Genomic DNA, 16,938 nt, shown 5'->3' with positions numbered 1-16,938 from the left:
AGCCGCCGGCGTGCAGGGGGTAGGGGCTGTACCGCTGCCCCGTGGTGTCGTAGCCGTTCACCGTCCGGTTAAGGGGCTTGTGCTGGGGGACCCTGATGTTGGTGGGGAAGATCTTGATGGTCAGCGGGCTGTTGGCCACCTTCTGTGCGTAGGCGTCCAGTTCGGCGGGGCTGGGGTAGCGCGGGGAATGCATGGGGGCCGTCTCGCCTGCGGGAGAAAAGCGTGGGGTGAATCCAACACCGCCAGGATGAGGAGAGCCAGCACCCCAGCACCATCCTCCCCCGGCTGGATCCCACCCGCTCCCGGCAGAAACCGAGTTCTTCACCACGCTTTTGCCGGAGGCTTTGACGATGGCCAGCAGCCCCTGGTAGCCGCCGGCGTGCCGGGGGGAGGGGGTGGACCGCGGCCCCCGGGTGTCGTAGCCGTTCACCGTCCGGTTAAGGTGCTTGTGCTGGGGGACCCTGATGTTGGTGGGGAAGATCTTGATGGTCAGCGGGCTGTTGGCCACCTTCTGTGCGTAGGCGTCCAGTTCGGCGGGGCTGGGGTAGCGCGGGGAATGCATGGGGGCCGTCTCGCCTGCGGGAGAAAAGCGTGGGGTGAATCCAACACCGCCAGGATGAGGAGAGCCAGCACCCCAGCACCATCCTCCCCCGGCTGGATCCCACCCGCTCCCGGCAGAAACCAGGTCACGGCACCAAGCTGTCCCCTCCCGCTGACGAGAGTCACTTGTAAGTGGCCTAAAATAAACTCGGTGTGGAGAATGGAAATGTCACTTTACCCAACGGGGGAATCTTTCTCTGAGATTGGATTTAAACTACATTATACAAGCAATTTCATGGGTGCTTTGCGCTGCTACGAGAACCTCACCAAAAATGGAAAAGCATTGCATTTACCAGCCATAAATCAGCAGTTCCTATAATGAGCACAAAAATGTCACTTTTATGCAATTTTACAGATGAACAAAACTGGTGAAATTAACTGTGGTAACCTACTGGAGTCAGCAAAAGCCACTGCAGAAAAAAAAATTATATATGTATATAGTTTTGTTCCTTTCAAACTCTTTCCTGAGCAAGTTTCTGCCATTCTGGTGTGAAAACTCATTTGTCGTTCCCATTATACTTTCATTTGGAGTTTATCTTGAGTATCCAATGAGCCACCAACTGTGAAAATGATTAAATCTACAAAATCTATCTAATAGATGGAATAAATTAGGTGTTTAAAATCTCCACACACACAGGCACACGCACGTACACGTCAGCACATGGGAATGATGGTTGGTTCCCAGCTGGTTCCCGAATTCCCAACCCTGCCAAGGGATATCTACGGAACACCAGGAATTTTTCTTCCCAGAGGAAGGTTTTGTAAGGGAGAGATGGCAAAACTGGGGGGGGTTGGGGAGCCTTCCCAGGCAGTGCAACCCCTCAGCACCCAGAGCACTTTGCTCTCGATGCCACCAACCCCTGATGCCGCCACGCCCTGGGTGGCAAAGTCACCGCAGAACAGCTGCACCACTGGGCACATTCCACATTCCCTATGAAGGCACTGCCTGTCCCAATCCCACTCTGAGTGACGTTTCTGTGGCTGTGACATGCCCGGATGAACCAGGCGCTGGTTAAAACCAGGATTCAGAGGGAGGGACGCACTGGAATCTGTGATTCTCCCATCACCCCCACTCTCAGCAGCAGAGGGGTGCTGGGGGGACACAGCAGTGAGGCTGTGGTTGCTTTCCATGCTCTCCATGCTCTCCATGCTCTCCATGGGTGCAGTAATTGCTCAGGCAGGACGCAGCGCCTGCTCCAGCCATTGCTCCCATTAAGCTGATGTTATGGGCTTTTTACAGGTGTCTTAAATAGACATTCTTATTAACGAGTGTATTAAGCCAATTAAAACCAGCGCCGTTGAGGAGGATTTAATGGAGCTGCCGGGACACAGGAGGCACGGCACCAGCAGCTCCCTCCAGGCAGGACACGTGAGGACGTTTGGCACCAGCACTTCCCAGGCACCAACCCTCCGGCCTCTGGAAAGCTCTGGTGCTCCCACAAAGCTGTCGGGGTAGTGAAGGCACACTGAGCGAGCATGGTGGGCTCTGCTGGGCATGGGCACCCCCCAAGACAGCAGGCCTCTCTGCCCAGAGGGCAGACCTCTCTGCCCAGAGGCATGACATGGAATGGCACGGCATGGAATGGCACGGCATGGAATGGCATGGCACACACATCTGCATTCCCCTTCATGCCAGCACCACTGTCCTTGGAGGTGGCAGCATCGTGAATACTCAAATAACATGACACTAATTAGCTGGTGACACTTGCAGAATCCCTAATGAGCCTACTCCACAGAAACACTCCTTTCCAAGGAAAAATATTTAAAAACCAAGGGGCCGTTGCAGGAGGGAGGGAGGGAGGGAAGGAGGTGATGTCACCCACGGGCACCACGGTTCCCTGACCAGGATCACCAAAACCCTGTCCCCAAGTGCTGGGGCTGCAGGTGACACTTTTGGGGTGTCCCTGTGCCGTGGGACAACAACCCCGGTGATCCGAGCCTGGCCGAGGGCATCCCCCCCGCCAGCCCCGGCGCGTGCCCGGAGCAGCCTTTGTCGCCTCTTTGCTCCAGCTGGGTTGGATGTGACAAGCCACCAATTCGGCGTGTTGTCACATCTCAGGGTGACGCACCGCACCCCCGCCGGGAAAATTACAGAGCGGCCGCTCTCCCGGCGGCTGCCGGCACGCCGGCGGCTGCGGCGCTGCCGCTCTCCGCAGTAATTACCGCTTCCCCGCCGCCTGTAATTACTGTGAGATGCGAACTCGCCCGAGCCACGGCGGCCCCGGCGGGCGCAGCCGGCCCTGACACAGCCGCTCGCTGCTTGTCCCCTCCTGTCCATCTCCTCCTGGACTTGGAGCACTGGAGCTGACCCGCCGGGGATGCCCGGCGGATCCCTCGGCTGCCGGTGCAATCACCATCACCACGGCTCTTGCCATCCCTAAACCCAGCCCGGCTGCTGCCAGCGAGGAGTGTCCACCACCAGCCTCTTCTCCCAGATGTTTCCCTGCCTCCCAGCTCCCTCCCTCACTGGCATTCCCATGGGATGCATCTGGCACGCCCCAGCTCCCCCCTCCCTCCCTGACCGGCTCTATTTTTCCAGCCTGCACTCAATAACGGCTAAATAATTGAATCTGCTCAGCAGCCAAAGATTTGGTTTGAATTTTATTGGAATTTTAAATTGTTTTGTTTCTTCAGTATTTTATTACTGTAAATGGAAAATGCATCGCCCGCAGTAATAATCCGGTGGCTTTTTATATTACTCTGAGCTTCTGCTCGGAGCATTATTGGAAAGCCAGGCAGAGAGGAGACCCCGGCTAATGGCAGCACGGGCTTATGAGATTACGCCTGCAGCTAAACAACTTTTTACTTTAGCAAATTGGCCACCAAACCCGGTCCCAGACACAGATGTAAATCCCAGACCCCGCTGGGGCCGTGATCCGGAATAAATCTCAGTTTATGGAGCAGGGAGCACTGTCCCTGCTGTGCCCGGAGCAGCAGGATAGGGCAAAATGTCTGATGGGGACCAGGGATGGCTGTGGGAAGGGTTGGAGAGGTGGGAGGAACCCCTCCCAAAAGCCTCCTCAGACGTGCCCACCTGCATCCCCCACATCCCCCTCACACCCAGCATTCCCTGCATCTCCCACATCCCCTACATTTACAGTATTCCTTGCAACCCCTGCATTCCTCTGATCCCTCGTGTCCCCAGGGACCCCCACACCATGCCTGGCTGCAGCCACAGCCCTAGGAAAGAAAGGAAAGAGGAAGGGAAGGGAAGGGAAGGGAAGGGAAGGGGAGGGAAGGGAAGGGAAGGGAAGGGGAGGGAAGGGAAGGGAAGGGAAGGGGAGGGAAGGGAAGGGAAGGGAAGGGGAGGGAAGGGAAGGGAAGGGAAGGGGAGGGAAGGGAAGGGAAGGGAAGGGGAGGGAAGGGAAGGGAAGGGAAGGGGAGGGAAGGGAAGGGAAGGGAAGGGAAGGGAAGTTAACTGGGGGTCTGCTTGGTTAAAGCAGTTGTGGGATCAAAATGGCACCAGGAAGGATGCCCAGGACCAGGAAGGATGCTCAACACTGGGAAGGATGTTCAGGATCAGGAAGAATGTTTAGGACCAGGAAGGACAGAATGGATCCTCACTTCCAGGAAGGACGCTCAGTACTGGGAAGGATGCTCAGGACCAGGAAGGACAGGACAGACACTCAGCACCAGGAAGGAAGCTCCACGCTGTTCCCACAGCCCAGCTGCCTGTGTGTCCCCCAGACTGGTGCTGGAACATCTTCGCTGAAGGAGGATCAGCACAGGCACCAGCAATTTGTGCCTTTAACTTCCAGTCCATGAGACTGCACTGCCTGGCAGCTGCCCAGCTCTGGAAGGGGACAGGGAGCAGGATATTGGGGTGCACAAGAGGGAACAATTTGGGGATCAGCACCAGCAGCACCACAGCCCTGAGCACGGGCTCAGCAGGGAGAAGCCGAGTGGGAATGTGGCAGGACACGGCACCTCGGTGGTTAACAGCAGCACGAGAGACACGTGCTGCTCCCTCCCTGCCCCCCATTCCTTGCGAGATAAGATGGGACAATCCTTATTTTTACACATCGAAGGCGCTACAATATTTTGCAATAAATGAAAGAAGTAATCTCGGCAGGGAATCTTTATAAAGCTGCCGAAGGCAACGTGTGGCTGGAAGCTTCCCAGCCTCGCCTTCCCGTGGTCCCACAGGAAAAAGCTTTTCACCCCTTTTTTCAGATGTGAAAAAAAGCTGCAATGGAGGGCTCGTCCCCAAAAAAGCAGCTCAAGGAAAGCATCTGCCCCAGCTTTGTCTTCACGTTGTCCCATCGCCACATTCACCCTGGGAAGGGGCATTTTCCTGGAGCCCTGAGCATCCTACCCAACCTCACCCTCCCTCCTCATCCTCACCCTCCATCCCTGTCCTGCCCTGCTGCCCCTTTTCCAGAAAAGCACTGACATTTCCAGCCCTGAGCTCCTGGTTTGTTCCTGCCCAGCCTCTCTGAGCTGGTGGGGCAGAAGGGCAGCAATTAGGCAGGATTTTTAATTGGCACAGAAGCAGGAGGGGTGGGAAGGGGAGCGATGGCGGGCGGAGGAGCCCACTGGGGACCTGAGCAGCCGTGCCAATGGCTCTTATTAAAAAATAATAGTGCTGCAGCCTTCAAATGAATTAAATTCCACGAGAGCTGAGAGCTCGTCCCCAGCTTTGGGACCAGGATCCCCGTTCCCCTTGCAGTGAGGCGATCCAAATGCCTTCGAAGCTTCAAAAAGCATCAAAAATCCCCTTTTTCTCCGCCTGCCACACTGGGAACAGATTTTGTAAGAGCTAAACCCTAAATATTTGCAAAACACTTGGAAGAAACCTCAATATTTGGAAAACACTTGGAAGAAAACAAACAAAAGCTGCTACATTTAGCAAATCAAGGCAGTCCTTCAAGTTTTGGGTCTGTGCCCCAGGTAGCAAAGCTGCCTGGCAGGATCTGGCTGCCCTGGAGGGCAGAGCCTGGCACAGTCAGGGTGGGAGACAGAGCCAGTGACCCCCGGATGAGGGCAGGGCAAACTCCAGGGGGTCCCAGCTGGACCTGGGGGTGGCTCACGGACGCTGCCCTGCCCAGACCAGGGTGACCAACGGGTGGGCATTGGGGGGGGGAGGGGGTGTGCAGCCCCCCAGCCTGGGGAGAGCAGCCACGAGTGGTTTTTGGGTGCTGCCGGGCAGGGGGGCTGCGGGCACTGTGCCCCCCGCTCCGGGTGGGTTGGGTGGCTGCCACATCCTCCGGCCCTCCCATCCCGCACCAGCGGCGGTTTCTATGGTGACAGTGTCCCCAGGATGCGTGGCGCAGAGGCCACCGCGCCGCCGTGGATGCCGTGGGGGTCCCTGTCCCCTCCCCTCCGACCGAAGGGACCGCGCCACCCGTGACCAGCACCCTGCGCTGTCCCCAAAATCGCTGCGTCCCCACGGCAGAACCCCCATTGCGGGACCCCCCAGCCCCGGTGCCAGGAGCCGAGACAAACACGCCCCGGCTCCGGGGGCTTAAATTAAACCAACTACAGCAATAATAGCGGGAGAAAACCATCTGAATAACCGTAGGTGGCAAACCCCGCGCGGCAGCGCCGGAATCTGCAAAGACAACAAAATTCATGACAAAGCACAAAGGGAAGCGCCGGGCTCGCCGTCCCCAGATATTCATCCGTTAACACGTTCCCTTTTTAGGCTGACATGTCATTTCAGACGGGCCTTTCTTCCTCCCCTTTCTTCTCCCCCTCGTCGCGCGCGGCTCTGCCGAGGCGGCTGCTGAATTGGATCACCTCGGGGCGAGCACTTTATTATCTGCAGTCAAAGCGTCACCACAAATACCCGTCTACACACACACGTGTCACTTCCCATTTGTCTCCTCCACGAGGTATTAGCGCGGCGCCGGCACCGTGCTCCGTGCCACGCTGGCCACCGTGCCACCGCAGCCAGGGCGCGAGGGTGCCCTGGTGCCACCTCAATGCCAGGCTCATCCTGTTCCCTGTGTCAGCCCAGTGCCATCCCAATGCCGTCCTGATGCTCCCCCAGTGCCACTCTAACGCTGCCACCCTCATGCCGCCCGTATGATACTCGGTGCCACCCCAGCCACCATCATGATGCTGCCACAGTACCGCCCTAGTGCCACCCGTATGTCACCCAACACTGCCCTGAGGCCACCCCAAAACAACTGCCACCCCAAAGCCATTCCAGTGCCACCCATCTGAAGCCAACAGAGCCCTGAGGCCACCCCAACACAACCACCACCCCAGTGCCATCCCAGTGCTGTCCCAGGGCCACCCTTCGGTCACCCGACACAGCCCTGATGCCACCCTGATGCCATTTCACCACGGAGCCTCCAAGGGACCCCAGGACCAGGAGGGGACCCCACCACCTCTGTTGGTCCTGCAGCTCATCCCAGCTGCCCCCGGCCCCTCTGCTCACTCATCCACAGCTAATTAATATTTGAATTAATTCAAGCCACGGGCTTCGTACCTGCCGAGGGGAGCCGGGTGGACACCCCCAATGCAAGGTGCCCCATCCTGGGGTCTGCCAGTGCCCAGGAACCTGCTCTGTGGCCAATGGACCACCACAATCCTGGGAAGTTCGGACACAAACCAAACCCCCTCGTGGGCTGCACCATTACCAGCCAAGCCCACCCCAAATCCAGGGCTCTGACCTGGTGGCAGATGGGCACTGAGCAGCCCCACCTCAGCCTCCATCCCCACATGTGACCGATGGAAAAGTGTTTTTGCAGCAATTCCTGGCAGGGAAAGTGCAAGTCAACAGCACATTTTGGGCCCAGCAGTTAATTGAACTCCTTTTTATGGCACGTACATAAATACACAGAACCATCATTAACCGATCCCTTCCAGAAACTGAAAATGAAAGAATTAATCTTACTTCACTCATGTGTAACCCCTCATGAAATTAAAATGATATTTTATGGGTGTGTACAAAAGCAAAGCCTCGCTGCAGCCACTCTAATGAAAATGCCCTTGGAACAAGCAGAATTGGGTAACGAGGAGCCGTTAAACGGGGCCTCATCCCATGTGCAATTAACGGGTTTATCACTGATGAGAGTCCCCACGGGTGCAGGGAGAGCTGTGGGTGACCCTGGAGCTGAGTTCCCTGCACGGTGCTGCTGGCTGAGCTCCAGCCATCACCTCTCATTAGGGCCATCTCCTCGTTAGTGTTTTAATACCCAGATGGGCCCCGGGAGGGCTTGTGCCACCCCCAAGAGCCACTGTCCCAGTGGGGCCGAGGTGACAGGTCCCACGGGACCCCCAGCACGGAGGATGTGAATGGTGAAAGAATCCCAGAATCCAGTTTGGGTTGGAAGGGACCTTAAAACTCATCCCATTCCACCCTCTGCCGTGGCAGGGACACCTTCCACCAGCCCAGGGTGCTCCAAGTCCTGTCCAACCTGGCCTTGGACACTTCCAGGGATGGGGCAGCCACAGCTTCTCTGGGTACCCTCTGCCAGGGCCTCACCATCCTCACAGGGAAGAATTTCCCCCCAGTTTCCCATCTATCCCTGCCCTCTGGCACTGTGAGCCCATTCTCACTTGTCCTGCCATTCCATGGTCTTGTAAATAATCCCTCTCCATCTTTCTTGTAGGCCATGGAGGATGCTCAAGAGGTTCACCTCTGTGAACTCCCCACGGCTCCCACCTCCCCATGGATCCCAGCCTCTTTAGGGGCACACACATCCTGCTCCCTGCCACACTCCCAGCCCCAGGCTGGCTGGAGGAGAGCACATGGAAAAGAACATTTCATTAAATATCATCCGCTGCTCCGTGACTGCCGAGAGCGGGAGCAGCAAAGAGTTTGGCCAAGCTGAGAGGGGCATTATTTGATTTATAATTTAAATAAAGCTCCGGATTCCTGTAATGCACCCAGGATAAAATCAAAAGGGACCAGGCTGCTGGAGTTAATTGGACGTGATATTTTCCTGAGGATGCTGCTTCTCCGCAGGCTCCTGCTCCTCAGCTGGAGGCAGGAGGCACAGGCAGGGCTGGAAGGGCTCTGGCACCCTCCTGCATCCTCCTCAAGGATGCAACGCTGGCGTGCCATGTTGATTCCTACGGAACAGCCTTGGGAATACTGCTGGCAACAGCGGCAAAGTCACCTCCAGCTTTATCAGGATGGATTGTGTGGGATGCTCTGGGCCCGCTGGGATGCGGCCGCACCGGTGTGGGGGGCATGGAGATGGGAGGACAACAATTAGCAGGAGAGGCCAGGGGCAGAACCGGGGGGTGAAGGCACCGGCAGCTCCCTGCACAGGCAGGAAAATGAGTCAGCTCACCTTTTAGGTGAAATTAATACCAAAATTAATCAGCGGCGCGGGCAGGATAATAGGATTTCACAGTGGTGCCGGGCCAGACGGCCAATGTGCCGAGAGCCAGACTCATTTAATATCGACAGAAACAATGCCAGAGGACAGAAATAAGATCCATAAAGATAATTACTGAGATACTCAGGAGCAAATTAAGTAATCAGAGGCACTTCTAAATTGCGCCTGGTTTGAAGAGCGCGCTCTCCGTGCCGATTCCCTGCACGGGCGTTCCGGTGGCGGCGGGAGCTCGGCCCCGCGCCAGCTCCCGGCCCCTCCACCATGCTTCCCACAGGTGCCATAAATAAGGAAGGGAAAATTGTATTCCAAGGCAGATGCGTGGCCCTGGATGTCACCTGCAATTTAATTTGCGCTGGCAGGAGGCAGAGAGGAGCGAGACGTGCCGGATTTGCCCATAACGAGCGGAAGCACACGGGCAGCTAAACTTTGATTAAGGTGACCTGGCTGGTGGCAGCCGGTGGCGAGCGCAGCGTGGGGGTCCAGGTGGGAGCTCGGCCGCTGCCACCCATCCCGGGGGACACAAGCCTTGGAGATCTCAGGTGAGCACGGTCCTGCCCAAGTCAAAAACTCTGTCTCCTGGGTACCCCGTACCTGCCACGCTCTGGGGTGGGGTCAGACCTCTGCCCACATCCCACTGGCACAGCTCCAGGATCACCGGGACCCTGGGGCTGGGACTCTCACAGGACACAGGCAGCTGTATCCAGGAACATCTCTCACACTGATGGCACCATATGTGACACCACACAAGGGCTCCTGCTTCTCAAACCTCCTTATTTCAGCACCTCTGGCAGGGTGGGAAATGCTAGAAAGCACCAACCGCCCCCAGCAGGAAGGTGCCCCTGGGCTTTGTTCCATGAGCTGATGGTCCTTAGCTCTGAGCTGCATCCAGAGAATGCTGTGGGGACCAGCAGGTGTATCCTGACCTTAGGATCACAATCACAGAGATTCCCAAACACCTCCAGTCGTCAGAAAACCCTGCCAGGCTCATCCTGCCTGCAGGTCTCAGACCATGTGGGCATGGCTGAGCTCATTATTCCATGGCAACAAGGTGCTCCAGGAGCCGGACACCTCACGCCAACCATGATGCTCAGGCATGACGGATTAGGAATAATTTTACAAGAGCAACATTCTTTTTCCTTCTAGACACAAATAAGGAGGAGATCTGGGAGGCACCACACACTCCACTGCAGTGCAAGCTGCACTGTGACATCTGGATGCCCATCACCCCACCTCTGGCCTGGGTGACCCATTCCCTGTGCTGGCCGTTGGGGAGCTTCACCAAAAACTCATGGAAGCCAGAATGGTTTGGGTTGGAAGAGACCTTCAAGATCACCCACTTCCACCCCCTGCCATGAGCAGGGACACCTTCTGCTCCAAGCCCTGTCCAACCTGGCCATGAACAATTCCAGGGATAAGTTTCAGGGATAAAAGAACTTCCAAAGATAAATAACCCTCCTGACTGGCAGTGCGATGCCAAAGTGATGATGGGGGTCCCCAGGGAGGCCGAGCATCATCCAAAATCCGTGCCCAGCTTGCCCAAACCCCATGCCCAGCTTGCCTGGCTGCGCAGGGTGCCCAGGTAGAGTGGAAAAAAACATCTCTGGGAAAATCCAGCTCATTAAACAAACACCCGGGGGCTGTCACAGCCTAACAAGCAGAGCTTTAGCAACTGATTTGTCTTCAGCCGGCAATGTTTAAAAATCCAACTGAGACCAGCAGAAAAATATCCACTCCCCTCTTTAAAACACACATTCATCACTTGAGAATCTTAATGCGTCTTTCCCAGCCGGAGAGGTCAAACACGCCTGCCTAAAGCAGGCTCATTAAATATACATTTAATCACGGTTTGGATTGAGAGACAAAGGCTGGGAGAGACAGGTGCTTTGCTGGAGTGACCTTTTGGATCCCATTTTAATGTAACTAGTTTACAGCTTATCTGAAAGGCCAGCTCCTGGGGAAGGCGAGCTGCAGCAAAACGGGGAAAGTAATTAGGGGGGGAAGGGCCGGGGAGGTTTGGGGGGACGACTGCACCATCCTCTGCCGCCGCCACGCTTCCCAGGCAGCTCTGCAACATTTGCTGAAGTTGGACTTATCAACCACAGAACCCAATTTAATTTGCTTATCTTGGCTCCTTCCTCCCCCTCTCCTCCCCTCCTCCCCGCTTCTCCTGCTCTTTTTAATTATCGGTTAAATAAATGTCTTTTTCAATAAGGGAAACAGCATCAAAGCGGGCGCTCGCCCCCGGGCACTTACACTTGCGCGGCTCCAGCGCCTTGTTGGGGCAGGGGAGGTGCTGGGCTGGGGGGTTCTGGGTCCTCTGCAGGCAGGCCAGCATGGTCCGGGCTTCCCTGCGGGCGCTGCCGCCCCACACCCTGCGAGAGAGGAGACACACGGTGGGCCAGGAACCTGCCCACACCCCCTGCCACCACCCCCATGCCCACCCAGCAGGGTCTCCCCGGCACTCGGTGCCTTTGCTCCTCTGGAGATAAAAAAGTAACTCGGAACGCCTGAAATGAATAGGGATGTATATAAAATAAATATGAGGGTCTCAGCGGGTGATTTGCGCTTCCTGCAGAGCTTTCCGCCCTTCCCGCTGGGAACGTGGCAGAGCTGGGGCGTCCCTCCGGCAGCGCCAGACCGCTCCGCCGGCGTGCCAGCCGGTGCCTCCCGGCACGGAGTGACCCCGGCCAAGGCTGGGGAAAGACGGTGTTAACATCCCACTCGGGGTCCTGGGATCTGTCACCAGTTCCCAGCTGGCATCAAAATCTGCTCGACAAAAGCTGGAGGGGTCAGGCCAAAGTCGTCGCTGCTGCTCATTGTATGTCCTTCCCCAGCCGCCACCGGGGCCCTGAGTTATAACCAGGTGCTGCTGGCACCCTCCCACTGCTCCAGCTGGTGCAGGGAGCGATATTCCCACTTGGAGAGGGCAGGGAGACGTAGGCAGGAGCAGAAGAAAAGCAGGCAGTGGTGCCCATCTGCTGGCGTCGCAGCTCCTGTGCTGTCATTCTCTGGCTGAAGGTTTGTGGATGGCTGGGGATCACAACTGGACATCGTGGACAGGTGTCACCGCTGGGTGCATCACTCCCTCTTCTCCACTGTGGGGGAATCGTGCCCTCCTGCAGCCATCCGGGGTGTTTCCCGCATTTCCCGCATGTCCCAGTGCTGGCACCGGCGTGCAGGGGAGTGATGCGGTGGCCTCAGGCACGTGGTGGCCTCGGGCAGGCACTGGCAGAGCCCATGACCGAGAGCATCAGGAAACAAAGCATGGATGGATGCTCCCCGAGCTGTGCCCGGGGCTCTCCCAGCTCTGCTGGTTTCAATGTCACTCTTCAAAACACCTTCACAGCCACTGTGGGTGCAGACAACACTGCTCACTCCTGCTCTGTGACCTCCACCAGGTCCCAGGCTCTGGGATAATCCCTGAGATGGGATGCATGCAGGGTGTCCATGCCTTGACTGGGCTCATCAGGCCAGTCAAGGCCCCCCCAGCAAACCGGGGACAAGGAGAGACTCGTTGGCAAAAGGTGTGAGGAGGAGGAGGAGGAAGAGGAGGAGGAGGAGGAGGGGAGGAAGTCATCTAATACCGAGCAGGTGTCTGGAGAACCCAAATTGTGCTGTTTTCTCCTAATAATGAAGTATTCATGAGTAAAAGCCTTTTTCACTACTTTCTTAAGATACTAATTTCACAACAAGCGCCTTGTTACCATGCAATTATTCCAATCGTGCATTTCTCCCAGATTCCATCTGTCCTCGCGCTCTCTAAATGAAAGACAATCATGTAACCACCTTTCATTATTCACTATTTTACTTTCAGCAAAGGTACCCTGAAAGAAATGATTTCCTCTGAAAGGGACTTTTATTCAGTTTCAAAACCAATTTTCTCCTATTACTGTCTTAAAAAAAAAAAAGGAGGGGGGCAGGGAGGTGTTTTTATTTCATGCATTACATATCCTTTGTTAACGCAGCTCGCAGTAAAAGCAGCCGTATCCATTTTCTGGCTTCGATTTCTGGTAATTTTAAAATATGCCATTACAATCAGGCAGAAATTATACAGTTTGAAAAGAGAATGAAGTGCTTCTTATTCAGAGCCTGAGCGCACTTGACTGCCAGGAGTTCTCCTCTCCCCGCCGGGACTCGGGGTTCATTACGCAGCCCCGCTCCCGGCGCCTCGGCTCCCCCAGCACCAGCCCAGCGCCCGGATTTTCCATGACGGGAGCTGCCACCTCCATCCCTCATCCCCATCCCCATCCCTGTCCCTGTGGGGTGGCCCCGGGTCAAAGCACCCACACCCATCCGTGCAGGGGACGGATGACAGCACCGGCCCCTGCTGTACCTGAGCCTGAGCTCTCCACGGTGACCTCAGCGCTGGCGTCCCACCGGGTGTCACCATCTGGCCGATTAGCGGCGGACGTCACCCACTCCCCGTGCCCAGGCAGCTCCTCATGGGGACACTGACCCGTGTCCCCATCGGACAGGGGTGGCGTGGGCGGCTCGTGCCACTGCCGGATGCAGATCGGGTCCCTGGTGGTGTCTGGGGCATGTGGGGCCGAGAGCGAGGAGGAAGCACCCAGGGGGTCACCGAATCCATGTGCTGGCACAGGGAGGGTGTGGATGCAGCCTGTCCCAGGAGCTGAGAGCACCCTGAGGGCCCAGCAGGTCCCTGGGGACACCCCAGAGCTGGTACGGGTTGTCCCCTGCACTGCTCTCTGCGCCCTGCCACGCACAGCCCAGCTCCCTCCTGGAGCCATCCCGACCCTGACCACGGATCATCACCGGCAGCAGGCGGGAGAGGCGCGGGAGCCACGTGCCAAACTGAATAAAGCCACCTATTAATTCAGACCCTGCTGCTGCCCCCGTCTCCCGGCGTCTCGCTGCCGAGATGATTTTTCCGACAGCTACGCTGCGCCTCACCCCACCTTCACAGGCACGCTCGGAATCAGGAAAGCTCTGGTTCCACAACCCCAGAACAGCGTCCATCTGTCCACCCCGTCACCCTGCTGGGAGCCCCAAGTCCCAGAAGGCCCGTGGGCGAGCGGGTGGGCGCCTGGCACAATGGGCATCTGTGCCACGGTGGCATTTCGCTAATGCCGCTCTGAAAAGCCCCTGAATCAGCTGATGGGAATTGGGCGCTGGGCTGTCCAACGCTTAGCGCCGGCTTAGTTAGCTCCATCTGCATCTGAACTAATTCCAATCAGCAGGATCCGATTTAGTTCAAGCTGCTCTGGCTCTTTCGTGGTAGGAAAGGCAACACTCAGCAGTTTTGCTGGAACGCCCTGAGTCCGCATGGCCTCTGCCCGGGCTGTGCCCATGGACCCACCATCATCCAGCACTGGGGCACAGGGTGAGTCCCACCAAGAGTGGGGTCCCTTGGGGACATCTGGAGCAAGATCCCCCAGGAGCCCCAAGCCCACATCCCACAGCCCTGGCATCACAGAATCCCAGAATGGTTTGGGTTGGAAGAAACCTTAAAGCTCATCCAGTTCCACCCTCTGACATAGGCAGGAGCAGCTTGCACTAGACCAGGTTGCTCCAAGCCCTGTCCAACCTGGCCTTGATCACCTCCAGGGATGGGGGAGCCACAGCTCCATCCTTCCCCTCTCCCACCACTCCTTCCTGCCCCACACCCAGCTAATCCATCTCGACATCGCACTATTTATAAGCCCAAGGTCTTTGTGACTTTAATAAAAAACACCACCCTCTATGTCTAAAGCCCCAGTGATGGGAGGGTTTGGCACCTCCTCTGACATCAGCAGCTGATAAGTCGGGCTTATCTCCTCCGAGAGCCCTGCGAAGGTCCCTCCGGCGAGATAAGGCCAGCGCAGCTGTCGATAGAGGCTTTTGCAGGCGAGGATTTAGATAAAAGAAAATGTGACGGGAGGGGGGAGAAAAGAAAAAAGGAACTTTTAAAGTATCAGCCTGAAGTGGGTCTGTGCAGCTGCTGAGCTGTGGCAGGGCAGGGACGGTGAGGGACAAGGTCTTGGTCACCATCCAGGCTCTGGTGGAACATGTCCAGATCCTTCTCCGGGTGTTATCAGGGTGCAATCCCATAAAAAGGGAGCTTCTGGGGTTAGGAGAGGAAGGGGGGGGCAGGACCAGGGATGCTGCAAAGCTGTTTGAGTCACACCATGGCCACGTCCCCCCTGGCTATTAAAAGCCAGCACGGGTTCGGCACAAGGACAGGTGAGGGGTCACCCTGGCCAGGAGAGGCACAGGAGGCTCCTGACAGTGCCAGACAGACACACGGACAGCGCAGGGTGAGGCCAAGGCTTGCAGCAACCAGAGAAACAAACCAAAAGCCCTCACTGGCCCCTGGTGTGCAACAAACCCAAAGTACAACTGGGAACACCCCTGTCCCTCGTTCCTCCATGCTGGGATGGAGGAGAATCCAACCACCCTGGCAGGGAGCTCCCCTTCCCCACAATCCTGGGGACATCAGAGCTCCCTCTCGCCACCCCCCGTCACTGCCACCACCACTGGTCCCACGGACACTGATTTCCCACCCGATGGCACCCTGAGAGGGTGAGGAGGTACCAGAGGAGGAAGGCTTCCCCCCTGCACACAGTGGATGCCCATCCCATTGCAGTGCAAGCAGGATTTTGGCTGATGCTGCTGTGCCAGCTCGTGCCCATCTCCCATCCAGATTTAGGGTGGAGGGGACGCAGCAATGCCACAGCTCTGCCCTAAAACGGGTGAGCACAGAAAGGTCACCCCACTGTGAATCATGGGGGAGCACCAGGTAAAATAAAACCCAAAGTTTGTCGCTGAAGGTGCCAGCGGTCACCCCATGACCTTCCCTCGCCCGACCTTCCCTCATCCCGCCCGGCTAATCCGCTCCCCTCCGCGTGCTCCAGCCCCGGGCCTTTCAGGGGGCCCTGTTAATAATTAAATGTTAATCTAAAAAGCAATTTTAGCTGCAGTGCTGCAGATCTGGTTAGAGATTACATTAGCATGTAAGAGTCAAGGGTAATTTTCTCTAACCCCTCTTGTGATCTTTAAAACCCGCAGATCTTAAAGCAACACCAGCTCCTCTGATTAAAATTGGAAGCTGGGGTTTGCGACGGATAATGATGCTGGAAGTGATTATTTTGCTGCTCAGGGTCTCGCTGGGATGTGGGGACTGTGGGGGCCTGGGGGAGCGACCCAGACCAGCCAAGTGGCCTCTCCCAGCCCCTGCCCTGTGGAGATACTGGGAAGGTGCCGAGGTGAGCCCAGGACCCGGTGCTGAGCAGAGCTGTGACACCCTGAGCATCCGCATTTCCCACTTCCCCAGAGCCCACTTTTACTCACAGACGAAACATTTTGCTGCCAGTAGGATGGTGCCTTTTTTGGGCTGCTGTGACACCAGGATGGCACAGAGCCCACCAGCTGTGGCACATTGCCAGGCACAGAGTGGCACTGGACCAGGACCCTCACTGCTGGCATCTTACAGCAGCATCTCATGTCTCTCCCACTGCACCCAGAGATGAGGTTTCTGCTCTCGTGGCAGCCCCAAGGAGAAACCCTTTGGACTGTTCAAGAAAGTCAACATCAAAAAATACCCCAAAATAACCTTTTGTTCACAAGCAGGGCCAAAGGAACTGGGACAGGGCACAGCAAATCACCTCCTGAGCAGTTCCAAAGACCCTATGGAAGAAATACGGTATCAGATGTGTCCGTAACGATGGAATTTAAAAAAACCCCAACAATTTGAGTGCTGTTGAGCATTTGCAGACGTCCCCGCGCAGGGCTCGGGCGGCCTGGTTAAATTTATGTGTCAGCTTTAAGGAGGCCTCTCATCAAATGAGCTATTTTGGGCAGAGATTAAAGATCTATTTTCGCTGCGAGCGGGAACAGCTCTCGAACAGGTTAATAATGATTCTGGAAAGCCAAGCGCGCCTCCAGCACCCCAGGGCAGGGACTCAGAGCCCTGACTGGTGTTGGGGGGTTCCTGAGGCTCGCTGAGCCAGGAGGGTGGGAGACCACAGTGCAATATTGCCCCGGCCCGCTGCCATCCTGCTGGGGAGGAAGGAACCCCGCGTGCTGCGGCGGGAGTCGAGCAGCC

General features: G+C 56.7%; 2 protein-coding genes across 2 annotated transcripts in view; one reads left to right on the top strand and one right to left on the bottom strand.

Moving 5' to 3' along the window:
• The window catches only part of FAM222A (family with sequence similarity 222 member A), a 19,180-nt gene extending 2,248 nt beyond the window's left edge, over positions 1-16,932 (bottom strand). The window contains exons 1-4 of the mRNA XM_008634200.2: positions 11,339-16,932; positions 11,151-11,269; positions 301-576; positions 33-207 (exon numbers count right to left, since the gene is read on the bottom strand). Coding sequence (XP_008632422.1) covers positions 33-207; positions 301-576; positions 11,151-11,232 — 533 coding nt within the window. The 5' untranslated portion in view covers positions 11,233-11,269; positions 11,339-16,932. The remainder of the gene's footprint in view (positions 1-32; positions 208-300; positions 577-11,150; positions 11,270-11,338) is intronic.
• The window catches only part of MMAB (methylmalonic aciduria (cobalamin deficiency) cblB type), a 66,640-nt gene continuing 60,932 nt past the window's right edge, over positions 11,231-16,938 (top strand). Inside the window, exon 1 of the mRNA XM_017734723.1 lies at positions 11,231-11,290. Within this exon, the coding sequence (XP_017590212.1) occupies positions 11,231-11,290 (60 nt within the window). The remainder of the gene's footprint in view (positions 11,291-16,938) is intronic.

The sequence above is a fragment of the Corvus brachyrhynchos genome, unplaced genomic scaffold (genome assembly GCF_000691975.1).
Source record: "Corvus brachyrhynchos isolate BGI_N302 unplaced genomic scaffold, ASM69197v1 scaffold114, whole genome shotgun sequence".
NCBI classification, from domain to species: Eukaryota; Metazoa; Chordata; class Aves; order Passeriformes; family Corvidae; genus Corvus; species Corvus brachyrhynchos.
The sequence above is the reverse complement of the archived record's forward strand: the minus strand, read 5'-3'. Positions and strand labels throughout refer to the sequence as shown.